The sequence below is a fragment of the Anser cygnoides genome, chromosome 2 (assembly GCF_040182565.1).
Source record: "Anser cygnoides isolate HZ-2024a breed goose chromosome 2, Taihu_goose_T2T_genome, whole genome shotgun sequence".
NCBI lineage: Eukaryota > Metazoa > Chordata > Aves > Anseriformes > Anatidae > Anser > Anser cygnoides.
This window is the reverse complement of record NC_089874.1, coordinates 142,392,842-142,420,804: the sequence shown is the minus strand read 5'-3', so window position 1 is coordinate 142,420,804 and position 27,963 is coordinate 142,392,842. Positions and strand designations below refer to the sequence as shown.

At 41.2% G+C, this 27,963-nt stretch overlaps 1 protein-coding gene across 1 annotated transcript; it reads right to left on the bottom strand.

Moving 5' to 3' along the window:
• Window positions 1-777: 777 nt before the first annotated feature.
• Window positions 778-27,127, bottom strand: BAALC (BAALC binder of MAP3K1 and KLF4). Its single transcript, XM_048068774.2, has 3 exons — window positions 26,869-27,127; window positions 8,004-8,173; window positions 778-4,966 (listed from the first exon to the last, which is right to left on the bottom strand). The coding sequence occupies exons 1-3, from the start codon at window positions 27,032-27,034 to the stop codon at window positions 4,862-4,864; spliced, it is 441 nt and encodes a 146-aa protein (XP_047924731.2). The 5' UTR covers window positions 27,035-27,127; the 3' UTR covers window positions 778-4,861.
• Between the last annotated feature and the right edge of the window lie 836 nt (window positions 27,128-27,963).

The window sequence follows — 27,963 nt, the reverse complement described above, 5'->3', positions numbered from 1 at the left end:
TGTGAAATGGAGAATCAGTTGTCCCTGCACCACAAGACAGGTAATACCTACTGTTTTCTTAACAAACTTGCCTAGATGTGCTGTCATATACTTATTTATCCTTAAAGTTTGTTATTTTCTAACATTAATTTTTTCCAACTTCCCTGTAAATCCATTTCTTCTTCCCAGTCAGCATAAAAAAAGGAGACAAGGATGCTTCCATCAGCGTGCTCATTTCTGCGCTAAGCCAGCACACTTCCTTTGGTCTTTCCCAGTAGACTTTGCCTTCTAGATCTGCGATTGCTCTTGCTCTTCACAACTTTCTTACAGTGGGGTGCTTGGAACAGGGCTGAGTACTTTAGCAGAGGCCTGCCCGAGGCTGTGTGGAAGGATCACCTCAGTGTGCACCGCATCTCTTATTCATGGAGCCAGCTCACAACTCTAATATGGTGTCTTGCTGAGGGAGATGTCTCAGATTCCCAATGTCTCCCACTTTTGCCATTACAGTAACCACCAGCTCTCCCATTTATAATTACAGAATTGCAATTCCTCTGATTTGTGACCTTGTAAGTCCTCTTTGGCAAATATAGCAATTTCTTATGGGGAATACACATAGTTTAGTTTCTTTGATGTGGCCACAGTCCATGAGCCACAACCTGAGAAGATCAGATACAGAAATACTCTGATTCCATATAGACAGACAGTGGGAACCATTCATTATACCTCCTCAGTCTTAAAGATAAATCAACAGCAAACACAGGGATGGAAAATATATACAGTAGTAAACAGATGCTTAATTTTTTTTCTTTATTTCTGTTTTCAAGTTCAAGGTCAATCTTCAATAATTTGCAGATAAAATGAGAGTACAAAAATGCTCCTTTTAGTCTAGTTTGAATCCCTATTTAACTGGGTTATTCATTATTTCCAAAGAAAACTAACTCTGCTTTTTCAAACACTGTTTCTGTGCTCAGATTAAATAGCTCTTTCTTTTCAGAAGGCATGTAAAACAGATTTCAATTCAAACATTAAAACCTTTTATACTTAGGTGTCAGAATCAAAAGCACAACTCAAAGGCTCACAGAAAACTTGCATGAATTGCAGAACAGAAGTACATGTTAAAGACACAACAATGTAAACACACACAAACATACACAAATGGATTTATATGTATATCAACATATGAGAAAGAATAAAAAAAAGTTTCTGGTTTGTACGTGATCTTCATTTAGATATCAAAAATGTATGTTTAACTTAGCACTTACATATTGCTTAGACAATATTTGTACTTTCCTACTTTTTAGTAAAAGGTCCTGGGTTTTGCTGTTGCACAGTAGAATTGTACGTCTTCCAGTCAATGTCATGCAGAGTGGTGAAATTATGAAATATAGTGAGCATGAGGGACAAGATGAAGTAACAGTGAAAGATAAAATTACACTGAGTCACGGAGAAGGGGAATTGCCTAATGGTCTCTGCTGGTAACTGTAAATTCTCTCTCTTGTTTATCCAACATCCACTTTCTTTTGAGTGATTACATTTTTCACATATTAGAAGAAAATATATTTTACATATATATACATACCAGAATAAATTCCTATCCATACGTTGTATTGGCATTGTGGAAACATGACAAAATAAGTTTGTTTCTATTTAAAACTTGAACTAACGTAGACCATAAAAACTCTTCCAAGGTTGGCAAATAATTTCAGCAGGAAGTGTGTTGTTTCAATGCAGCTTTAGAAATCCTTCTGTGCAGCCAAGGACCGTGGAACAAATTAGGTGGCATAATATCTTTTGTGAGAAAATTACATTTCAAAAATCCTGTCATATAGGAAGACAGAGATGTCAGCAGGCTCTTCTCTGAAAGTGCGTGTCCTCTAACAAGGTTATTTTACCTCTGTATTTGAGCCATTTATATTTTCAAGACACTACTTGAAGAACAGACCCTGTAAGTAAGCCTCCTCACTCCAAGGAAGGCCACTGGGAATGAAGATGTCCAGATGACCCTTTGAGCTTACTTCTTCCACTAAAACAAACACAGGAATCTATTTTTAGTACTTTAAATTGTCTTGTGCAGTATAGTTTTGAGCTAGATTCTGCCACCCTTAATTATACAGAGTGGTATAATATTTCATAAGCAAATTGGTTGTCTCTGCTAGTAGTTGTCTCTAGCAGAGGCAAAGTAAAGAAAACGCAAATATAACCCAATCTACGTAGAGAGGCAGGATTCGTGTCTCCACAACGTGCTGTTAGTCCTATTAAGGTCCTTGGGAACTTACACATCAAGAGCTAATAAACTATCATCTTGGACATAAGGTAATTTCTCTTCAGTTACCACTTAATGAATAAGAACAGTAACGTGTTACAGGAAAAGACTGTATGAGGTTGCTTGTAGCTAGACATGGTTCATACTGCAAAGGCTGGATCCAGTCTTCGAATGCCCTGAAGTTATGACCTTGAAGTAGCTCAGGAAAGTTACCAAGAGCAGATAGAGAGGTCATGCAGGGCACTCAGCCTTTGTGGCTCCACAGCTGCCACCCTGACGGGGGACGCGGTCAACAAAAGCAACATAAGCACAGGTAATTAGGTACCAATGCCGTCTCCTGCTAACCACCCTGTCATATCTCACACTCTGAATAGGAGACTCAGAAGACTCCCCGGTGACTACTCATATTCAGACAGGACTATCTCTCATACCGATGTGCTGCCACCTTTCTTTTGTTGTGTGACCTAAGACAACAGATGCATCTGGTCAGCACATCAGTACGAAGCGATTTCTTAGCTAGTAAATAACCTCACTGCCAGCACCCCTTTGTCTTTGTGTCTGCTCACCCTAATGTCATATCTGTCCAAGGCACCTCTCTGTGGAACAGCTTCTTATGTAATGAAACTTCCCTTTTGCCTTCTTTCAAAATCCACTGTACCCTTACACATACCAGCATGGTCAATTCCCTTCTGTAGCTTTCCTGTGTCACACGGGTTTATACTGTACTCTCTCTGCATGTAAATCCTTTGAAACAGGAGTGGGTTACGAGTTTGGCACAGACCTGCAATGGCTCACGGTCTGCTCTGCGCAAATAATGCAGAATCCTGAACGTGTGCTTTCAATCAGATTAGTACATGGCCACAAACAATGGCTATCCATTTCCAGATGAATATTGCTGGGCTGCTACAGCCAGTTTATTGTTAGAGGGAGTCAAGTCCCTTCCTGTCCTCTAATGTTGCAAGCAAGTTGGCAGAGAGCCACAAGCTGGAGGGATGTATACAGACTGTACTTGTCTTACGTGTACAACACTATTTTCCATATTTTTTAGTTGTTTTATGTAAATATGCAGCACAAGATCGGTTTTCAGATAACGTGTTGAACTGCAGAAAGTGTAGCACATGTTTTTTGTCCCCTTTTAGGACATAAAAAATAAATATTTCTTATAAATACATATTCATATTACAATATGTATTCAATACATATTTGTTGTATGCAAAAATCTCTTACTGGTTCTGGATTTTACTTTGCCTTTGTGTTGGAATAATTAATAAACAATTCCCTATTGCATAGACGTGTTGTACTCCACAGAAGGTGTTAAGTACTCATATACCTAGCAGCAAGTCATTAAAATGATCATACTATGGAACAAATTAGGATTCAGTCCCACAGTTCTATTTATAATGATTTGCCCAATTGCAAAAAAAAAAAAAAAAAAAAAAGATTACTTGCATTACATACATGGATTTTCTTTCCAGTGCCATCTGTTTGTTATGAACAACTTTCGAGTAGTTGTTTCAAGTGACCTTCTAAGGATATCCATATATGTTTGGTGGAGGAGGCAAATAAATTTACCTGTTCTATTTTCATAAAAATACAAATTTACAGAGAATATATATTATTATTTCTATACTGAGAAGTAATATATTGAATTAATTCCTGGTCTTCACTATACTGAAAATTTATATTCCTTTTAGCTGTATATTTCTGATAAACATGGATTACTATGACACAGGAGGCATACAATGTAACTAAATACATTCTGCACACCAAATCAACTACAACTGATTGAATGGAGTTAATTTTTTGAGCTGCCATTGGCAGAATATTCTTTTAAGAGTTATGGTTATTTTCATGTAATGTTAGTGTTTACTATTTGCCCAGAGTCTAATGAATTCAGTCTGGGTCTCAACATAATTAAAGGGGCTTGTCTAAAAATCCGAAATAGCCAGAACTCTACTTGCTAGCTCAAACTAGGAACTTCAGGTAAGTCTGATTAATACGAAAGTTACTGTTTTTAAGTCCTAAATTCTGTCAATATAGAAAATAAATTAAAATTAAGTAATTGAAAGTTTAATATATAAAAAGATTGCTATATGACTTAACTTTATATTACTGATATGTATAGTTTAAAAGAGATTTAATGGAAGCCACCTATGTGTCTCTTTCCGAGATATCTGGGTTTGAATTTTATGAAAGTGAGCTCTTTAAATGAACTCTGTAGATTTGAATAAACACACGTTGAACCCCTTATGTCTAAAAATGCAGATTCATTTTCTTCATTTGCTGTTTTAAATTGAGATGAACAATGCCTCTCATCATGCAGTCTCATCCCAATAGCAATGCAGAACAAGACATACACAAGTAGATAACATAGCACTTAGTAAAAAACAAACGGCACAGATTTTGGTGTTTGTCTGCGTGGTGCCACTGCTTTAGACAAACGACATCCTACAGTGTCTGCAGATGTTTTCTACAAAACATGTTTCTGAAGGCACTCAGCAGCAGCTGCCTACTGCATCCGACATAGATCATCTTGAGTTCTTCAAATCTTCAGTGACTGATCACATTTAAAGTGCAGCGAAGTATTATCAGGTCCATTCTCACTTTCGTTTTACTTTGTTAATTGACACAATTCTTTGTTATCCTTCTGTCGCTTTGTCTGATGTTTTTTGTAACATTAATGGTGACTTCTTTTGTGGGCATTTTCTGTGTGTCCCGTTTACCCTGTGAAAGTTTTAAACAGCACAGTGAGTTCCACACCGACAGGACAGAGCCATTGGCAACTGCCTCATAATTAATGGAAACACTTCTCTTTACTAAACAGAACGACCTCATCAATCTTCACAGTACTGTGATGTGGAACAAGTTTCTCATTCAGCTTGGGTGTAAGCTTTTATAACTGCTTATAGGCTGCGGACATCAGTAGGCTTTGGATCAACCCTCTTGACTATTATTAGCATTTCTGTACATGTGTATTCGGAAAGTGGGGCAGATAAATCTAGTTACAGTCCAGAAGTGGAAAGTAGAGGCTCCTGTGGATGTCACTGGGAATCAGGTGTGACTAGCCTGAGACGGACTTTTCTCTAGTTTCTTTTAGGCTTCTTAAAAGAAAATACATTTTCAAAATAACACTTAGTTCTATTTGCATATAAGGCCTACGTACAATATATACATTCCAGATCTTTGTCAGGTTATTTCCAAATATTCAAAAAAGTCAGTCTCTCTGAAGCATGCAAACGCATCCCTAATTTAAATTTATCCTCCTTCATCTCCTAGTTTGTCTGCTTGTTTCCGTAAACAACGTGCTGTAATGCTCAGGAAACCGCATAGGTCTAGCAAAGGACACTCATGAGTGGGCAGATATAAACACAGAGCTGAGACAGGTGGTTTTGATCATTGCATTTCCAGTGTTTCATGAGACAATTTGCCAATGTAAATAAAGCCAGGTAAATTAAGTGTAATTTACTTGGTAATAATGCCAGCTGTAATAATGTCTGGTAAAATTCCACTGATACGAATGGAAAGTACATATTTATCTGTGGGCAGCACTGGGGGTCACATCTTCCAATGCCTATTACTTCTCATTTCTGCACAGAATGCATCTGCTGCTTTGCTATCTACTCCCCCGATGCTCATATTCACACACTGACTCTCCAAAGACCACATGTAACAAGAAAATCAAAGTAGGTTATTGTCAATCAGTGACATAACCTACTTCACCTTTGCTTTTGGGGTTGATTGTCCATTATATTGCCTTCACTCATATTAGGACTCTTTTGATCAGCAGCATCTTTTACATCCAAGTCCTTTTCATCTTGCAGACTTCCAGAATCCCAAAGTGGCTGTGGCTGGCAGGGCCCTCTGAAGGCCACCCGGTGCCACCCTTGCTCAAGCAGGGACACCCAGAGCAGGGTGCCCAGCACCATGTCCAGACATTACCCTCATGGGGGAGTGCTAAGCTTTCTCAGACACAGCCCATGCCATGCCCCTTCCCTTTCAACATCACAAATTGAACCCTGTCATATAACCGATGGATTGGGTGAAGAAGGAGGATGCTGTAGAGCTTGATGCTTAAGAAAATGAGACGCAGAAAGGTAAAGCAATTTACCCCCTATTACCTCACAAACCAATGGCACAGCCCAGGTTTCCTGAGAGCTGCACATGCTATATCACATTGCTTTCTATGGCATTTAGAGAGAAACTGTAGTCAATGTGAATGTTCCGATGAATAAAATGGGCACATTTTTAGTTGGGGTGTTTGTGCATGTGACAGAAATAGTCACATTCTCTTCTCTAGGCATCTAAATTTTAGGTGTCCAAATTGGAAACCTACTCATCTTATGGTTACCTAAATAGCTGAGAAAAAAAAGATTCAGAATTGCAACTCAGAGCTGGAGCCTAACTCAGGTACTACACCTTCTCCACTGTAGGAAGCTACGTTTCCTTTTTGGCTATAAGAAATTTAGACAAATTATCTTCCTTACTTATATACCTCCGTTTAGAAGTATAGAATAATGTAAATGCTGTAATACAAGTGCTACAACCATTTTCCGATGCTATAAGCACCAGAAATTTTCTTTCCTCACTGGGTTACAATAGTACAAATACATTACTGAATGTATCTTAGCTAGAAAAAGGTAGGAGGATACATTCAAAGCCATAGTGCCCCAGGTCAGGAACACGCACTTTGCCTAGAAGCCAACACTCACAGTATTAATATGTTGTGGGAATTTACCCATATTACCCCTATTAAGCATATTTAGACTAGTAAGCCTAAACGCAGAAGTAATTTTTCAATTGCCTGCAGAATTAGAGAAACAATCTCCAACAATATGTCACGTATACACTATAATTCTGAAGTGTGGCCAAGTCTCTTTCAAATGGGATTAATAATTATGTTAGTTGTATTCAACCACATTCAGCCTGACCAGTTCTTTTTTCTCTGTGGGCTAATGCTTATAAAAGGCATTTATGTTTTTTTTTCTTTACAGCAAACCTGTGGCTCTAGATATCGTGCTGATGTACGATGTGTACCTATACTTTTGGAGCTGTGGGATACAGCAGGATTTATGTCACTGGGGAATGTTTCTGTAATTCCGAATTGCAACGGGTAATATAGTGAAGGTTTAAAATAAGCATGAAAAGTACCAATGCGGTGTTTGTTAGAAAATACAACTTAAAGCTTACCGCAGATTGCCTTTTCCATTTGCTCAGGCCCCAACGACTGGCTTTTTCATCCATGGTTTTTACACTGGATGATCCTTCTACAAAGCTTACAGTAGGTGAGGGGTAGAAGGAGGTAGGATCTGATCCAAAGCCTAGTGAAGTTGTTGAAAGGACTCCTATTGCCTTCTTCAGGCTTTGCATCCAGCCTCAAATGAACCATGCAGCGCACATAATTTCAGCAAAGCAGTAATGAAGGAAAGACATATTCCCTTTCAGATTTTTAATCTAAATAATTTGCACAACACATGGCACAGTGGGACTGAGCTGAAGAATAATAAGCCTTTTTTTTTTTTTCCATAACAAGTGTATGGGTTGCTCCAGCTGCCAAATAAAACATCAATTTTGTGGCCATTCAGGCATGAGACATTGTCAGAGGCGCTGGGGTTAATCACGCTGTGGTGCGGTGCAACCATTTTATCTTATCCCAAGGCATCAAATACAGCTTGACTGCAACAAGGAGGATTGTCACAAAAATCACATTGACCCAGCTGAGGCAAGCACTGAGTGCAGGGCACGTAATTAATTACACCCTCACCTCTGCTGCTCGGAAGCCGCTCTGCCGCTGTGGCACAGCTCCAGGGGGGTGAACCGTGGGGTTTGTGCACTGGGGACCGCCAATGGTCCTCTTCTCGGCATTCAGAATCCCTGCCGTGGCTGACGTTGTGCTTACACCCGTCTGAGCTGATTTTCCATCCTCCAGAATACCTGGTGGGGATGTGTGAAATTGTGCAATTAGTACTGAGCAGCTGGTTATAACTGTGGCGGTGGTTTCCTCCTGTTTCACCCCTCTTTGTGACAATGCAAGTCATGGATGGTGCTTCATGGTACCACAGTGAGAGCACCCTACCTCGGTTTGTAGCTACCATCCTTACATTTATTTTATTATTTTTTTTTCCCTTTCTTCTATATTCCACTGTGAAGCATTGACTCAGAAAAGATGGAAGATGTGTTAAGGAGTACAGCACATTGGTAGCATTTCATCCATTTGCAGATCTCCATCAGCTTCAGACTGTGGGAGTTCCCACACAGAGCTGCTTGCATGAGCAAGGATTTAACTAAGAACCCAGAAGCAGGCACAAAAATGAGTTCCCCTTAAATCTGTTTTGGTTATGGTAAATGTAGGGAGCATGACAGAAGAGAGCAGTATAGACTTAAGTGTTGCTCTATTTATGTCCTCAAACTTATTTTTGTTGAGGAAACGAACTCAGAAAAAAATATATTTCATACTGTTTTGACCATCAGTGATAAAATAAATTATTAATTTGTTTTCTGCTCCAGCTGAGTGGACAAGGCAGGCACTGTACAGTATAATACTGACCAGCCTAAAAGAATTTTCTCATGTTATTACATTAACAAAAATCTGTTGTCATTTACAGCGAGTGCAGAGCACTATGCATCTGGTTACAACACTGAGTCTGAAATCCAAATACAAAGAGCAAATGGGATGCATGACTTTAGGTCTCAATTTTATTTTGGCAAAGCTTGTTTATAAAGAGCTTTATGTTCTAATAGGAAAAAAAATTACTAACTGGCAATGAAGGTATCAAAACTGAAGAAGATATGAGTAGTCACAGATTCTAGGGGAAAAATAAATATGAGGAAAAACAATGACAATTTGTTGGTACTTGAAATGTGCATCGCATCATCAAAACCTCCTGTCATGAACCATGTGGGAATCCAAGCACAGTATTATGGGTATTAAAAATGAAACAGAGGAAATTCTGAATTCCTTCTGAGAGATCTGTCAGAAAAGCAGCTTTATCAATGGAAAACAACAACAGTAGCAGTTTGCAAATGCAATGACAGCATTGGTGGATAGGGGAAGACACTGTCCCTCATGACATCCTTGTCTCTGAGTTGGAGAGATGTGACAGATGGACCACTCGGTGGGTAAGGAATTGGCTGGATGGTCGCACTCAAAGAGTTGCTGTCAATGCCTCAGCGTCTAAGTGGAGCTCAGTGACAAGTGGTGTTCCTCTGGAGTCGGTACTGGGACCAGCACTGCTTAACATCTTCGTCAGAGACACGGACAGTGGGACTGAATGCACCCTCAGCAAGTTTTCTGATGACACCGAGCTGTGTCGTGCGGTCGACACACAGGAGGGAAGGGCTGCCATCCAGAGGGACCTGGGCAGGCCTGAGAGGTGGGCCTGTGTGAGCCTCCTGAGGTTCAACAAGGCCAAGTGCAAGGTCCTGCATCTGGGTCAGGGCAATCCCAAGCACAAAAACAGGCTGGGTGGAGAATGGGTTGAGAGCAGCCCTGAGGAGAAGGACCTGGGGGTGGTGGTTGACAAAAAGCTTGACATGAGCCAGCAATGTGCACTTGCAGCCTAGGAAGCCAACCATGTCCTGGGCTGCACCAAAAGCAGCGTGGCCAGCAGGGTGAGGGAGGTGATTGTCCCCTTCTGCTCTGCTCCTGTGAGACTCCACTTCGAGCCCTGCGTTCAGCTTTGGGGCCCCCAGCACAAGGAAGACATGGACCTGTTGGAGTGAGTCCAGAGGAGGTCCATGAGGATGATCAAGGGGCTGGAGCACCTTTCCTATGCAGACAGGCTGAGGGAGCTGGGGTTCAGCCTGGAGAAGAGAAGGCCCTGGGCAGACCTTACAGCGGCCTTCCAGTGCCTAAAGGGGGCTACAGGAAAGCTGGGGAGGGACTCTTTTTCTGGGGGTGTAGTGATAGGACAAGGCGGAATGGCTTTAAACTGAAAGAGGGGAGATTTAGATTAGATGTTAGGAAAAAATTCTTTACTGTGAGGGTGGTGCGGCCCTGGCACAGGCTGCCCAGAGAAGCTGTGGATGCCCCATCCCTGGAGGTGCTCAAGGCCAGGCTGGATGGGGCTTTGGGCAACCTGGGCTGGTGGGAGATGTCCCTGCCCATGGCAGGGGGTTGAGACTGGATGGGCTTTAAGGTCCCTTCCAACCCAAACCATTCTGTGGTTCTACAATTGTAAGATTTCAGAAGTCTGAATAAAAACTAGTCACTGCACTTCCCTAAGCAGTCAGAAGATGGTGATAGAGTTTTCCTAGGACAGTTTAACTTGAAATGGTAGTTACTAAGAATAATTCTAGATTGTCTATTTTTTGATTAAAAAAGTAAATAAATATTGAATTGAAACTTGAAAATATTATATTATAGTCTATTTAGGAAACCAAAAAAAATGCTTCAATCTTTGGAACTGCCTTTTTCTGCTAGATATAAAAACAAATGCTGTTTTCACATATAAATTTACAGGCAACTTCCCATAAGACACCAGAAAACCACCTCTCCTACATCTCTAGAAAGTCCATACCCACTTGTATTTTAGGTCCTATATCTTCCTACCAACCCACAGTGTACAATGAGAGGCAGAAAAGTGACTTGGTGCAGAACACGAAATAGTATAGACTGATACCGCACAGACAACCAGTTTTCAGGAAGGGAGATGCAGAGGCCTCTATGTATGAGTAAGAGCTCTAAGCCAGTAGTCATGGCACAGGCTGCTTATTCACCTTGCAGAGGAGCTGTGTGAACAAGTTAGAGCACAGCCTTGAACAGGCAAAATGCTCTAGGCATCCCCTACTAATTCCATTAATTGAATCTCGGATGTTTCAAGCATATATGAGTTATAAGTTCTTCCTTCTGTGGAGTCATCCTCCTAAATTACTTTCCACCGTGTGTCCCTTCGGCCATATGGCCTCTAAGTAAGTTGTCTTGTGAAACAGCTGTCTGCTGAAAAGTAACTTTGTTATTAAGCACAGTTGTTCATTTATCAGAAGATTGTGTTCCATCCCTCCTCTCTCACAGAACATTTTTTGTTACATCAATATTTTTCTGGAGGCTGATGGAAAATCTCAATCACTGGTATATTTGGTTTGTTTTTTTGTTCTCTGTTAGCTTGCAGCCTGAGCATCGTCCATTGCAGGGATGAGACATTTTTCCCAATACTTGTCAGAAGTGAACCAGGTATCAGCATCTGAAACTTCCACTGTGACTCCCACTATATCTTTATACAGATGAGCTTGTGATCACCAATAATAGATGCCCCTAGCAGAGTGACAAGCTTTTTTTATAGAATCATAGAATGTCCTGAGTTGGAAGGAACCCATAAGGATCATTGAGTCCAGCTCCTGGCACCACACGGGTCTACCCAAAAATTCAGACCATGAATTATTTTATTCTGAAAGATGTTTGCTATTCTGAAGTTAAGTAACTCTTGACTGCAAACCAGAGATGGTATTAAAGAAAAGATCAGGAACAGATTGTTGCTTTTTAAATAGCAACTATTTTGCATTGCTATTTGGAGTTTGCCACAGTACACAGAAATGGAAGAGCTAACTTTCCTCTCCTGCACAATCTGGAATTCGCAAGCTAACAGGCTGGTAATGCTAAGAGTCTTGCCTCAGTGTCATTTAAAGCAAGCTAACTGTCTGGATATTTATACCATCCTCACAGCACAGATTCGGTAAATACCCTCCACAGACTTTCACTGTAGAACTTCAGTAGAAATTCAAACAAATGGGTTCAGCAGTGTTGTTTTCATTCTCACTTTCCTGCCTTCCTGGACAACACCTGCCACAAGTCTGTGGGCCTTCTGAGGCCAGGGAAAATGGTAGATCCCATCACAACTCTCTGATAACTTCATATCTTTTATTTTTAAACAAATCGGTAAGCTTAGAATATTCTTATGGCTCCATTCCCAAAATCAGGGTTTCTGGGTGGTTATCAAACCTCCACCAAGGTAACGGTGACCTTCTCCTCAGGAATGGCTAGGCAGTGTTTGGGGACGGCCAGACTGTTCTCACCATGGGAAGAAATGGGTGATAAGAGACAGGCATTTCTTTGCTCATAATCCTGTTTGTTGAAGGTACAGGAGCTCTCCCTCGATGACCACAGGGAGGACACACACCAAGCAGCAGCCCCAGAAATCCAAGCCTACCTTCTTACGGAGAACTGCACTTAACATAATTTGTTCTCCCCAAGCAGTGCTCACTGTCTTCTTCCTTCCTACTGGGTAAGCTGCACGGGCAAGCTGACTTTTGTATTTCTTACCAGCCCGATAGAAATCCTTTAGGCGGTTGTCTGACAAACACTTCTTTCAGCAGCATTGGAGGAAAAAAAAAAAAAGTGTTATTTTTAACTGAAATCAATCTCTGGGCTTCATTCAGCATCCAGTGACGCAAGCAGTAGCCCTGGCACAACGTAGAAGGTAGCACAGGAGCTGAAACAAGCCGCAGAGACCAACTCACGTTGGTGACTGTTGAAGAAGTCTGATGGTTTAAACCAAATGATAATCTTCAAATAATTGTTCATTTTAAGTATTTTTAAATTCAGAATTTGAATAGATCTTGAACCAAATCTCCCCCTCCTCTCCCCCCCCCTTTTTTTTTTCCACTAATATAGTGACATTAAAATAGTGTCCTTTGTTTAAACTTCACCAAACACAAAAGTATGGAAAAAATTGGATATGGACAAAAATCAACTTCAGTTATTCAGTTTGACACAGAAAAACTAGGATCAGTCCCTAGGACCTGTGCATGTTTAAAATGTTCCACAGTTTAAAAGAAGGGTATTTAAGAGCATTTTTATAATTGTGTCGATACGTAGTGAACAGAGAGCCACCTAAAAGGAGAGGTGTCTTGATACAAGCAGGAAGACCAGCAAGATGGGAAAATCTGCCTGGAATATGTATCCTGTGTGAAGATCAACAGACATATCAGAAGTAATATAAACTCCTAAAACAGGACAAGGTGGGTATAACACAATTCTCACTATTAACACAAAAATTAAATGGTATTTTTAGTTAGCTCATATAAACAATATCTCTCTATATATAGAGAGAGAGATAGAGAGAGAGATTTTATATAATATATAAAATTAGCTCTCTAAGAACATCTGCTGCTCACAATTAGTAGTTTATAATAACATTGAATATTCAGACTCCTAGTAGGACACCGAGTTTTTCCAGTCTCTCTGGGATAACTGCTTACTCTCTTTGCTGTAAACTAAATGAAAAATTTAATGTGTGTTCAAGTAAACATCAGAATTAGTTTTTAGAAGGAGGAGTCTGAGCACTTTGATGATGCTGTTACGTTAGTTCTATCCCTGCTCTAAAACTCTCTTTATTAAATAACCGTAGCTATTATCTGCGAGTTCCGTAGTGCTTCAGACTTTTCTGTTCTTTAAAATATGATAGCGTCCTACTCATGACTAACCCATGACTTAAGTTTTCTTCATAAAATATTCTAGGTGGTAAATACTGTTCACAGGCATATTTTAGTTCTTAAATGACACTTGAAAATTGTGCTCCAAAAAGTTGTTCATAGGCTTGCAAAGTAATCACAAAATAAATAAAGCATGTTTAAATCGTATTTTGTAACCCTTTAAACCATTTCTCTCCCAAATGGGGAGGGAACAATCTAAGAAAGATTTTTAAAGAATCATTTCAGTAAAGAAGACGTTCATCAGATAATTCAAAGAAAATGTAAAACATGGAATAAAAATTTTAGGTGTGTGTTTCTTATTCTTTTTCTGTTATGACGACAACGCTAGTGATAAAACCAGGAACAATGTATAGATGTTGCTGTAGTTCTTCATACAGCCTGGTTATTCCTAAGAATTAATGCATAAACCATCCTTTATGAGAATATCTCACAAAGATAAGAGGAATTTTTTACTTTTAAGATTTAACTCTTTCTAACCAGGTTATAGTATTGAAATAAAGACGATGTGAAGATGGCAAAAATGACATAATTAATTAAGGTTGCAAAAGAAAAACTGGAGTAAAAAGCAAAAATGCAAAAAGCATGAATCAACAGCTGACAGATACAGAAAGGAAAAAAGAAAAAAAATTATGGGGTTTTGTGCAGGACAGTTTTGTGCAGAACAAAAGATAAAGATATGACTTCCTCATAGCCTCATAGCTTTTTCTATATCTTGTCTCTGTATTAGATAGCTAATACATGCTACCTAGTGATCAAGAAAGGAAGAGGAGCAATGAGAGAGCAACACTTACAGGCAGCCTGTAATTATCAGGACTCCAGGAAACTTCTCAAAACCCAGATGGCATGAAGGTATGGCTGCCTGGATCTGGTTGCATAGACTTGGTCCAAAGAGCAATATCTTAGTAAGATCCAAGATGAACTGAAATCGTATGTTACAATACTTTATAATTACAAAAAGTGATGTTACAATAGCTAATGCTGCCAAGAAATTTGGAAGGGGTAGGAAGCCTGGTAGTACAGAGGATACATTAACCTTAGCCATTAGGATCAGACCTTTGTAGAGGAAATGATTCCCCATGTGCTTGCAGCAATGTTCTCCTGCCTGACCTCAAAGCAGGAGACACAAATTCTGACCCAAATAAGCTGCAGATCTGACCCAGTACTGTGCACCCTGTGCTGTCATGTGGCATGGTACTGAATAACAAGCATGCATGTGTTCAAAGTGAGTAAATGTTGATGAGTATGCCAAATTTATATCTATGGAACTGGCAATGACAAACCAGTAAGGTTCAATTTTCTGGTTCAGCAACACCCTTTTATTTATCACGGCTGTTATCTCATGAATAATGCATAACTGCTTTCTAAAATGCCTGCATAATAAGATGTACGCTGCACTGTAAAGATGTACTCAGAGAAAATTCACAGTAAAGAATAATGAATGCTATTACTACAACATGCAGTTGCTTCCAGAGAAAATATGTATTTGGTACCATCACTGAATTTCTTGCTTTTAGTGTCACAGATAGATAACAGATATACAGATCACTGAAATACCTGTCTTCTAGGCCTGCTCTCCTGATTTGAAACTACTGATGCTTGGGAAAACCACACATCTGCAGGACTGGCTGGTGGTAGGCACCTGTACAGCAAAAATACAGCATAGAGTGGGTCCTATTAAAAATGAATGGATAGAAGGCTGTGAAGAGGGTAGAGCTTAAGTCATTGCCTCTGAAGCAGAAGCCTAAGGGATGATGCCAGATGGTCAGTACATCTGCAACAGACTTTTTTTTTTTTTTCCCAAAAAAGGAAGGATTTGGAAACTTTTGGACATAGCCAAGAGTGAATTTTTTCACTCTGGATAAAGGAGCCAGAAGATCTGCAGAGGGAGAACGTTCTGCAGCAGGAAAATGTCATCAGAAACATCTTGCATTTATTGAATCAGCAGATATAATAATGCAATAAATTTACCTCCCAGACATTCAGAGAATCCAGACTGATTTATCTGAACTCTAACATGATATAAACCGTCGACAGTGAAGCAAAACAAAACAAAACAAAACAAACCACAACACAACACAACAAAACAAAACAAAGTATTTGTGTCTTTGCCACTAGGGGCTTGGCACTGCCCCCAGCTCGCAGCATGCCCTGCAGCCGGAGGGGCTGCATCCCATGTCCCGTCATCTGCTTGTCTGAACTCTGCTTGTCCCAGGAGCAAGGCAGTCTCATTTTCTGTTTAGAAAGGACCTACTTTGCTTTCAGGGCTAAGGAACTAGGTAATAAATAAGAGCAATATGAAGAGATCTGTGTTCATGCAAGACAAGAGGACTCAGATAACACTTAATAGATAACAGAAGGCAAATCAGACTCTCTGATCCTCATTTGGCCATGGTTTTGTCATGTTCAGAGCCTTACAGAATTATGTTCTTCTGTAAGACAATGGCATAAAATGTCTAACTTGGTACTAAAAGCACAAGCTCATGATTAATATATTTAATAATGTAAATGATATATGCACAATGGGGTCCTGGCAAAACTGAGAAATTAAGCAACATGTCTTGCTTTCCTTATTTCCAACTTCATTTCTGAGCATAAGACAAATGTGATTCTTAGAGATCTGTGTATTTCAAAACTTCTCCTATCATGGCTTTTCTGAAACATGGCAAGATGCTCCTCTTGTGTAGATAAAAGGAATTTTTTAGAGATTCTGAAACTGAAATTTAACAAGCGCATGCATAAATAAACGTATGATAAATAGCTCTGAAAGTCTGGTTGGATTTATTACGGCAATATTAAGATTTCTGCTATAGAGTACTCAAGGATTCTAGCAGACAAATAGAACACAGGAAAGTCAGCATTAAAGCCACAAACCTTAATGTGCTCTAGATGGTCTTATTTCTCAGTTACAGACAGATGCTAAGTGTTTCCTTATTGGCATGTTTTGATTTCAATTTATGATCCAGAATCATGGTACAACTTCCCTGTTCTTGTAAACAAACTTAACAATTTTGCAACCACATCTATGAAATGAAAGGTGAATATAAAATTTATGTTTATTCCAAATAGTAAAACCACTCCGCAATGATCTTTAATGATGTGCAAAACATCTGCAAAATATTAGCCTGGATTTAGATTTGTTGACTAGTCATGCTACATGGAAATCTGAGTGCTCTGAAGATGCAGTGATCATTTCAAAGATCAAGATACTGCATGGAAAATAGACTCCAGAAGTAGATTAGGAGGGAATTGATCTGATCCTGAAGGGAAGATAAGAAATGTAAACTTGAAAGAATTATAATCAGAGTGCTAGGGAAGGACTTCATGACAGAAAGGTATCAGAGTCTGATGGATGAAGATACAGATTTTAATAGCTGGAACAGGAATGAAGAACTGAATTTTCACTACATTGTGGAATAAGTATTAGCAACATTTTGGAAGAGCCTTTGTACACATGGAGAAGTCACAGACATTGATGGCTGAATATTTTTTAAGCCTGGGAAAATCTTGAGATGGAAGAGATTAAAGAATTTACCAGTGCCACATGATGTGCCAGAAACAGACCACTCATTCCTCCAAAGTGAAAACTCAACATACGAATAGCAAACCTCCAAAACACTTTTTATAGTGTTAGAAATATAGACAGAACATGGATCTGATTCTCCATGTGCAGAGATCTATACTACGTTTCAGTACTGCCTGTGAAAAATTCACCCTAAAAATGATACACTCCATGCACAGTGCTGTACTTCATGGCTGTCCAAGCTAAGTCAAGTCACCCCTGTTTTCCAGAGGTGTTTGCTTTTGGATCAGTTCCTGTCTGATACTTTCCTTTTAAAATGAAAAGAAAAAAATAGGGAATCACTGCGCTGGATGGAAAACAAGATGCACGCTGCTGACCCTCTCCCAGCCACCCTTACCACAACTGCTGTACCCACCCTCTCTTAAGGACGGTCCTGAACAGTGGCTTAGATTTGCAGGTGTTCTCATGGTCTTTCTTTCTCCTTAGGGAGGGGGCAATGAAACATCACTCATTTTGTTTTAGAATAATTTCTGGTACAGAACTAGGAAGTATTATTAACATTTTCATTACCTAGCTAATCATGTGTGGAAGCTTAAGATGAGTAGGTTGTATCATTTCAATTAATCACTGAGAGAAGCAGCAAAATATTTAGGCAGATTAAGCAGAAATCTTCATGAAAAACATCTAAAAACACATGAAATTTGATCCAAATGTCCCTTCAGTTTTGCTCACCAAGGTTCAACAGCTGGAAATCGAAGCAGAAGCTTCCAGGTAAGACATGAGATGTGCTTTAACAAAGAGTGATTAGCTACTGGAATAATTTAAAAAGACTTTGGCAAAAGGTCAGTGACTGACAAGTTGTAAATTAAGTCTGAATTTCCTGAAGATACTCACACTCCATGTGGGAATTGATTCAGAAAAAAGACAAAGGGCTGTATGGCCAGTTGAAATTTCCAGCCTTACAGTCTATGAATATTTGAATGGATATTGATGATTTCACCAGCTCATGTATGAATGTGATCATAAAATGCTTTGCCTTAAGATATCCGTGTGTATGGGAAAAAGCTGCTGCTCATATTTTGTGTTCATCCTAAAACAATTGCAATGGTTGTGTTAAAACCTAATGTTATCAGCTGTTAACAATCGGCTAAGTAACTCCATGACAATTTCCTCATCTTTTCTCCTGCCAGTGCTGAACACACTCAGAAATCACTCAGATATGAGAGACAGATACTCATACTTCTAGCACAGCAAGTGTTAGCATAAAACCCTTCTGATAGCCCTCGTGGGAAATGCAAGCAGTTTACAAGAATGACAACTGCAACGTGACAGGAAGCAAGGAGAGGACTATATCCAGCTGAAACATACAGAAATACAAACGTATGCATTGCTAGGAAACTGGTTAAAAAAAATAATAAAAATCAGTCAGTAGAGGAGCTGGCTGATTATTTTGCTCTTCAGTAACTGGCATCCACCTGAGCAGGCTAACCTGAACCCATGATCTTCCAGGAGGAATGGGAGGCTGAAAATTACTTCTTTTTCATCAGATGCTTAACATTTAAGGCTGAGTCAAGCCAACGGCAATACAGAATCAGTCTGGAGGCTCTCGGTGCATTTAAGAAAACCTTAAAATGGGAAATCCTACCTTGCAGCCTAAAGCTGCCAATGCTACCAGTAAAATGTTTCTCTCCCATTTACCTGTTTGTTTTACTCTTAACCTGCATTTTTCCTAAACAGATCGGGAAAGGCAGTGTTACAATCTAGGGAAATAATTATGCATGTGCTCATCAGATAATAAAATTGGGGTAGGAATGCATTATCTATCACTGTGCAATAAAGGTACAAGCCACTTTTTTTCATGCAAGTGCACTGCAGAGCCATGTATGTAATCACATAATGCATCTTCTGAAATGTTATCCACATAATCTCAAAAAGAGTGCTGCTTTATGGAAGTCAAACCAAAAGCCTTATACTAAACTCATAGTTATATTTTTTTCAGTCTTTCCTATTACTGTATCTGAATTTAAGGTAAAAGCCAACTTTAAATCCCAGAACTTTTAGTTGTAATCTACTGATTTCATTTGTAAACTGCAGGAATAGCTGAGAAAAAAGTGGGATGAATAACATCAGTTTTCTTTCTATTAAGAAATATATTTTTATGCCTGACAACAGGTATCCAGATTTTTTTCACTTAAGTGCTGGATTACTGCGCTATGTGCTCAGTGTGAAAATTTTGGAAATTTTAGTCAATGGACAGTGAGGTAAACTGGACTCTGTGCTATGCTTCTCGTATAAACACATTACGCCTCTGTTTTGAGACTGGGAGTCTTCACTGGAATCTTATTGCAGTTTTCAGTGTTAGTTTTGAACTATACAATCCTAAACTGGAAAATATAGGATTAGAACAGGTGAGAAAGAGTAAATTCATCCCCCAAAAACAGAAAAGAAGAAAAAAAAAAAAAAAGGAATTTTTAAATGTCCTGAATGGGAATATAAATGGAGGAAAAAAAGAAAGGGGAGATTTTTCTACAAGAAGGATTTTACAGAACAGTTTCATTCTGAGAAACCTGCAGGCAGCAGGTGCCATTGACAAAAGCACTCGAAGGGGAGAAAAGAGCACAAAGGTTTCCTGCTCGAACACTTGCCCTCTCTCGCCATCCTTCCTGCCCACTGCTGGCTCCAGCAGCGGAGGTCAGCAGCTCTTCCCACAGCTAATGAGAGCCCTTTGGGCAAGCACTAACAACATTCTTCTTGTTGTTGTTGAAGATTTTGGTGCTGCGAGAAAATCGCGAAAATCATCCAGAGAAGGTTCCCAATCCTCTCTGCTGCTTATCATCTCTGCTGATGCCTTTCTACTTGGGGCTATGGTCACAGCAAGGAAACTGTCAAGGTGTTTGTGCACATCGCATTTTAGTGGCTTTGTTTTATCCATGGGTAAATGACTATACTGGGGTAAACTATCAGTCCTAGTGGGTCTACTTTAGACTGCAAGAGGGTTTTAGCAAGACTTGGCCTTTGTCTGAAGGGGAATTAATCAGAGGTGAAGAGACCTGATGGGAGAGTCATCACACTATGTTTAAAAATCATAACTGATTGGGGCTCAGGTTGAACAATCCATCGTCAGCCTTTTCCTTCAGCAAAGCAGAAAGATGCCAGCACCCTGCTTTTGTGGGGCAGGACGGGCAGCCGGAGGGGGCAGCACCTCTCAGGGGGCTCAGTGCCACCCCTGGTGCCACTAATACACGGCCACCAAACGCTGCCGGGGCTTGTCACCTACAGAGCCCAGGGCAGCTAACAAAATAGCAAGCTGAAGGCTCTCGGTAGGAGACTTTTTCTCATCTGTTGATTATCTCTGATACTTTTAATTAAATTCACCATGGTGTGGACTCTCCTTTTTATATGGCAGTGGATATTTGTTAAGGAAGAATTGGTTAACAAATACTTAGAGGTGGTGGAGGGAGTTTGTTTATTTGCCCCATCAGAACATACTAAATATCACTGGCATCTTTTTGCTGAACTGACAGAACACAAGAAATAAAAATACCCACAAAGCAGATGATCACACAGAATGGCCATAGTGCGAAACAGCACCAACAGTCCCACCCAAATTATTTACTTTCCCTACACGTTCTCCCAAACAACATTTACTTCTCTAACAATCCTTCTCTCATAATCTAGTAAAAAGCTTAAGCACATGTAGTCTCAATATCAACAGGACTTTTACTATGCTCAGAAGTAAGGAGATGTTTAAGGAGATGGGTATGGGTCTGATGACTCAGACATATAAGGAAAATGTCCTTAAGTTCTCTGACGATATACTGAGACATTTTGTTGCTTGCAATTCGTATTTCAGCTTTTGTGCTTAAATGACATCTGTACCTATGTGAAATTAAGACAATATTAAACTATTAAACCAGAGCAAAGATTAAAATGCACGGCTTGGAAGAATTTACAAGCAATGGTTAGGCTAAAAAATATGGTTATTACAAAAAGCTCTATTTATCCTCTAACTTTTCTAATAATTTTAATGCTGTCTTTCAGTGGTGTAACTATTGGTTTGGGCCATCACTGGCTGAGCAAAACCCAAGGGTATGTGGTCAATGAAGAACGGCAGCGCTGAGTACTGTCTGTGCAGTGGGCTGCCCACCGTCATTTATTGCAGAGATTATCCATTTAGTTCTATTGTTTTCCTCCACTGCTGTCTAAGGTTTTTATAATTCCCTGATCCATAGACTCATGCAAAATTGTGTATTTTTACTGGCAAAGGCTGTTGTTATTTTCCTATTTCCAAGGCAGGAGTACAGCTGGGCAGTGCACCAGTGCTGTTCCCCTTATGTCCTGCTACTTCACATCCCTCTCTGGCAGGCGTGCTGAAAAGTTTAACTAAAGTCAATGAAGCATTTGTGGATGATCAGTTCTTCCAAAACAGCAGGCTCTCTGAGCTTTTGGTATGGAGTTTGTGCTTTCTAATCCTCTTCTTGTGCAGGTGTTAAAGGACCTGCGATAACACGCTCTACAGAGGAGCCTTACATGTATAGGAAGGCTATTATCCACCCATGTAAACGTTAACACACTAAAAGCTGGTGTACAAAGCTGAGCAGACACATAGGAACCCTGCTTTCTGAAAACCAGATGATAAAAATTAGAAGGAAAAGCTTACTCTCTCTATGAAACATCACACATGCTCTATTTTTCTTTCTTCTCTTGCCTTTTTTTTTTTTTTGGTGTGGCTTAGAAGGGTTTGTTCAGTACCATCCTCCATACAGAGTCCAGAGACTGTATAATTAAAGTCCAGAAACAATATTAAAATGGGTTCCTCTAACTCATACCATATTATTATACCCAAGATCTGGATTAAGGCAGAATATGGAACTACTGTAATCTGTCTTCAGCCCAGGATGATGCTCTGCCTATTCACTTTTACTGTAATTCTGAGCTGCAATAAGGTTATGTCCTTAAAATATCACATGCCAGAATCACTGCTGTAGTTGTTCCTTAAACATACCAGATTTTGAACCAACCAGTTAAACAAGCAGTTTTAACAGGCAGAAGAGATACTGATATACCTGGATTACTCACTAGCAAAAGCGAGCAGTCTTTGGCTCCTAAGTGAAAACAGTTTTTTTTTGTTGTTGTTGTTTTTTTTTTTTTTTTTAATTAAATGCTCCTCTGCAGTCTGATTTACAAGAAACAATCTGCTGCACAAAAGAAGTTCTTCATTTACAACCTGATGCTTATTCATTTATCTTAAGCCTTTAACTGTATGTTTACCTGGTAAATGAAGCAAGAGACGATTGCAGCTGTGGTCAAAACCAATCCCAGTCTGTGTTGTTATGGCAACTAGTATTCAAACAGCCCTAGTATTTTTCTAAAACTGCATTCAGTCTCTCCTACTATAAAGAATGGAAAAGCAATTTTCAAAAACTTCTATATGAAAGGTTGCCACTGAAGCACTGCATTCTGCATACTGAGACTTGGCCAGAGGCTAACTGCGAGGATGAACACGGGCTATAAAACTTCCCGTAGCTGGCAGTAATCACAAAACAGCAGCATAATCGTGTCCTTTAACCCCAGAGGAAAGAACAAGAATTATTCATAAGTGCACAACTATGCTAAAGGCAACCGTGTAAAGTAAAATGCTAGTCAACCATGCTGCTAGATACTAACAGCATTTCTCTCCTACTCTTGGGATGGATTTTTTACAGGTTTTTGGTTTTTTTTTTTGAATAAAAGGCTACAATCTGCTCCCATTTCATAGCTGTTTTGTGAATGTCTTCACAAAGGGATGAACTGATTCTAGTGTAGGTTTCATTTCTGGCAGATCACCAACTGCAGTTCTATTTTCTGATGTCAATTGTTTCTCCCAGGTGCATCAGGTCATACCTGTAGATAATATTTTTCTTCAGTGTGCTTCAGGAGGAAAGACTTTACTATAGGAATAGTACAAAGCACAAAGACAATAAAAACCAATTGTCTTTGGTTTCAAATCCTTAGCTGATACTGTGAGAGAGACAATGATAAAAAATAAATGAACATTTTATTAGTCGAGGCACTGAACAAATGAGTTCAGAGACAATCAATACACAGCTTCTCAGCTCTGATACAAGGGAGTTATTTTTCACTTGGTTGCTACATCATTTAAAAATTAATTACTTTTATTTGCATTTAAGTAACAATCTCCAGCCAAGACTGGGGTCGTACTATGCTAGTCACTGTTGGAAACAGTAAGGACAGATCCTGTCCTAAGGAGTTAGCAGCAAATGAGCTAAATCTTGACTGTAAGGTCTTTCTGACCATGAGGCAACATGCTGCTTTATCCAATCTAAGGCACTTTCAAGCGTAATAAAGAAAAAATAATTGAATACAGCAGCTTAGTCACTGAAAAAAATATATAAAATAAATAAATAACAGAAAGAAATAGAAATAAGATGGCCTCCTTGAGAAAAAATAAATTGCTACAGTTGCTACTTAATCAGTTTTTAAAACACTTTTACAGTACTGGTAGGAAATTGTGTATCTTAACTTCCCAGCCTACATATATGCACATATCAGAGAGTTATCCCAACGTAACACAGCAGAATATGCAATTGTGTTCCAAAATACTTCAGTTTTTGTGCAGATTTTTTTTTTAATTTAACCTTTTCCCTGTGGTTTGCTTGTAACCCACGCAGTCCGCCCCTGGGGACCAGCCTGATCCTGTGGATTCTTCCTCCCTCCCAAAGTCATTTCTCGTGCTAACACTTCCACTTAGCTGAATCAGACTGTCTGAAAGGGAAGGCAATTTGTGCAGAGGGTTGCAAGGATCAAGGAACGGTTACCAAGCAGAAATGTAGTCTATTATTTCCCCCAGCTATAGCCTACGCAGTAGCCGAACCTTGTGAAAAGTTCTTCGCTTGCACACCGATGGTGCTCGTATGAGAAGCCGCTCCTTTGTACTCTCTCATTGTGAGTCTTGCTTTTTTCTCCCTCCTGGAAGCCACTCGCCCTATGAACAGTACATAATCTTGTGGTTTAGAAGATGTCTTTCAATTTCACCACCTGCAGTGCTTCATGAAGTCGTTTATTACTTTTTTACTGAGCTCATCCTTACCAACGTACCCTGTTCATCACTGCCACAGGCTCAGCGCTGTAATGCAGCCAGCTGCGATCACACATATTTGTGTCTGTTAGCGACTGGTCCTGAACCTGGGAAAAGTTGTCTGTCTGATTTTAGCGATATTATATAACAATTGCTCTTGTCCCACAGGTCTTCCCCCTCCAAAATGGAGAAAAATGTTAAAATGTAAAAAATCATGTGGGGAAGTGAACAAATATTCTAAGGAAGGATCAGCTGAAATAGAAAGAAAAGAAAAGGGAAGGGAAAATGAAAAAAACTATTGCATGACTTCCTTTTTAATTTAATGAAAATTTAGCTCTCAGAATGCTTTAGTAAATATACAAACATTTGGCTACACAAATACATCCAGTTCCAATGAGAGTAGACACAGAAAACTAAATATGCTGTCTTACAAGAAGAGAAGGATAAAATGAAATTTTGGGATGAGATGAGATTACTAAGATTAATATATAGCAGTTACTAGCCCTTTCTTCATTAGTATGCTCACTGATCCTGTATACCACGTTCTTTCCACCTAGAGTAATTTGTCCCTCTTTCCATTTTGATATCCGATGTCCGGGGTTGTTCTTTTGCACTTATTTGACACAAGCCAAAAATCCCAGCCATCTTGTTGTTGTTGTTCATTCCCCAAATCTTTTCTTCATCCTATCTTCACTTCTCTCTCTTCACTGAATTTCCCCAATTTATTCCAAGGGAAAAATGACAAAGGACAACTGCATCCTCTTCTCCCGGCCGCCTTTGGCTTGTCCCCTTCCCCCTGGCTCCCAGATGCAGCATTTTCTTACCTCCAGTTATCCCAGTTGTTATGGGATCACATCCCATCTCCTCAGCTGCCCCGTCTTCCCCTTCTCCCCTCCCTTATTCCCCTCCTTTGTCTCCCACTCTTCTGTAGTTCTCAGCTCTCACAATGAAGCCGTGCTTTCCTGTTTAAGCCTTAAACCCACACTTGACCTCATTTGCCCCTCCAATTGCTGTTTCCTCTCCCTTTCATCTGTAAATTCACGGAATGCCTCGTTTCTGGTCACTGGAGTACCTCTCCTTAGTCCCTTCCTTTCCTACTCAGCCGTTACCCTACAACAGCTCTCACTGAGGTACTTTATGACTTTCTAGGACCACTGCACATTCCCCAGGTTCCCTGAGCTGCTGGCTGCGGCCAGCCTGGCTGTGTCGAAGTGTGAATCTCCCCTTTCTGAAGCCTTGTCCTTCCTAGTTCCTATTAGCCTCTCCTCTCCTCATTCTTCTTCTCTATTCTCTTCTGCAATATATTTTTGTAGAGTTTTTCTCTTGCCCTAATCATTTACTAGCGTACTTGAGAGTCGTCTCTTGTCCTCTTATCTCTGGTATTCTCATCTGTGAATTCAATTATCATGTGTTAGTGTAGAACACTTACTGATCTACCCCTTTTTCATCTCCTACTCAGTATCACATCTCAGACTGTATCTGGCTTCTCCGTATGATGTTCAGCCATCAACATAAAGTAAACATGGCTAAAATAGTGATAAGCATGAGTCCCGAGGTCATTCTTACTGTGTCTAGCCTTGACTGCTGGAGACAGTCAATGACTGTTGCCTGTCATTCAAGCTTCCCAGCCAATAGCATCTCAAACCTCTTTAAATTCCTTCTCTAATCCTTTTTTTTTTTTTTAATACAGCATTTCATATGCCAACTCACCTTCCAGGTCTCACAATTTGCCGTGCAATTTCCGCACAGCCTTCCTCTAGCCCCCACGAGCACAGCATACACCCTTCTCTTCTCCCTCCCTGTCACGTTTCGGTCAGCGCAGAGTCGTCGTCTCCCCGCTCCGGCTGGCCGGTGATGCCCACCTTTGTCAATTTGCAGCCATGCCCTTTTTGTGATTTCTTCCTGGTGCTTTGTAGCCCAGCATAAAAAGCTGCAAAGCTTCTTCCCTCACCACACGCACGCTGAAGCTGCCCGTATGCATTTACTGCTTTACATGCAAGCTTGGATCTATCTGGGCAGCACTCATACCCGTGTGGTGCTTGTACAACAGCTAGCACAATGAATTTCTGCAGCTGGGCTGAGATTTCTAGACACCGCTGCATACCGACTAGTTCTGAAAACAGTTAAAAGCCCACATCAGACCAGAGCTCCTCGTTCCCTATCCCACCTTCGTCCCTAGCGCAATCCCGTGGACGCACGGCTAAGGCTGTGCCACGAGCTGCCGGGAACTGGGAGACTCAAACTTGGCAGGGCACCATTTGATCCCATTTCTGTTTTGCGCATCTCCCAAATTGCATGGTATGAAGCAGCAGGCTGGGACATCGCTACCTCTTATTTCAAACCTATTTTCTCGAGGAGCTGCTTTGCAAAACAACCCCCAGAACAAACAAACACCCCCCAAATCCCCAAACCCACCGCGTCTTCAACCTCCAAACCCCACCTTCCCTCCCCTCCTGGTGCCCCATGGGGTTCATAAGGCCACTCGCGACACCCCCACGGCCACCCAGCCCGGCGGGGGTCCCCGACCCGGCAGTGCCCGGCTCCCCCCGGCCCCATCCCTCCCCGGGGACCCCTCCTCGCCCCCCGCCCGGCCCCGCTCACCGGTGCGCCCCGCGCCCTGCTCCCTCCCTCCGGCCTCGGCGCCGCCGGGCTCCTGCGGGGGGCTCTCGGAGTCGGTGTAGGTCAGCCAGGTGGACTCGGTCTCCCTCGTCCAGCTCTCGTAGTACCGAGGCTCGATGGCGTCTGCCCGGCTGCCCCCGCAGCCCATCGCGGCGCCCGCTCTCAGCGCCGCCGGGGGCACGGCAGCATCGTGCTGCTCTCACTGGCACGGCTCGGATCGGTTCGGCACCGCTCGGCACGGCACGGCTCGGCACGGCTCGGCACGGCCTCCCCCGTCTCCCCCCGCCTTCTCGCCCCCTCTCCCGCTCACCCCCTCCACTCCATCGCCGTCCCCGTCCCCGCTCCTCCCCGCCTTTATCATCGCCCTCAGCCACCCCTCCCTCCTCCCTGTCCCCTCCCCTCCCTTTTGCCTCCTCTCTCTTCCCAGCCCTTCCCCTCTCCACGGCCCCTTTTTCTCCCCCCGACCCCCTCCTACCCCCCCTCCACCGCCCCCTCGGCTCCCCGCCGGGTGCTGAACCCCCCCACGAGGGCAGGGGAACAGTCACCCACCGTGGCTGGCATCCTCCTGGCCTCCTTCCACAGCCCCTTCTGCATCCCGCGGTTGGGTCTTGCAGCCCGTTCCGTAAAGCCACCTGCCCCCTGCTCGATTTCACCCCTGGAGCCTCGCTCCTGGCTTTGGCATTAGCGCAGTTGCTGCTGGGGAACTGGGAACCCAAGGTGCAATGATCAGTGCCTTGCTGAAACTTACACTCTTCTTCCTTCAACGCATGCTTTGGGAAGCAACCGAGAATAAACAGGGCTACTGATGAGATTCCTGTAAAACAGAGTATAATTTACACCAGAGTCGGTAATCTCAGTGGGACATGGGGGCTTGACACTGGCTCACGCTGATGGTGGCTGCCGTTCGTGTTGCAATGGCTGCTTCTCAAGGCCCCAGCAGGGATGGAGCAAGCCCCATTAACATCAGGCCCTGTAGGATCATACCCTGAGAGGGAAACTTTACCCTAAATAGATGTTTCTCTCATGTAATCATTTTGTAGTGGAGCAGCGTGACCACTTCACCCAAAACAAGCTGTG

Bases quoted from the DNA above. Each gene is read 5' to 3' on its own strand.
- BAALC (XM_048068774.2), bottom strand. From the start codon at position 27,034: ATGGGCTGCGGGGGCAGCCGGGCAGACGCCATCGAGCCTCGGTACTAC. The intron at 8,174-26,868 runs GTGAGCGGGGCC...CATCCCCACCAG, and splicing joins GCAGGGCGCGGGGCGCACCG to GTATTCTGGAGGATGGAAAA. The intron at 4,967-8,003 runs GTGAGGGTGTAA...AAACTTTCACAG, and splicing joins GCGGCTTCCGAGCAGCAGAG to GGTAAACGGGACACACAGAA.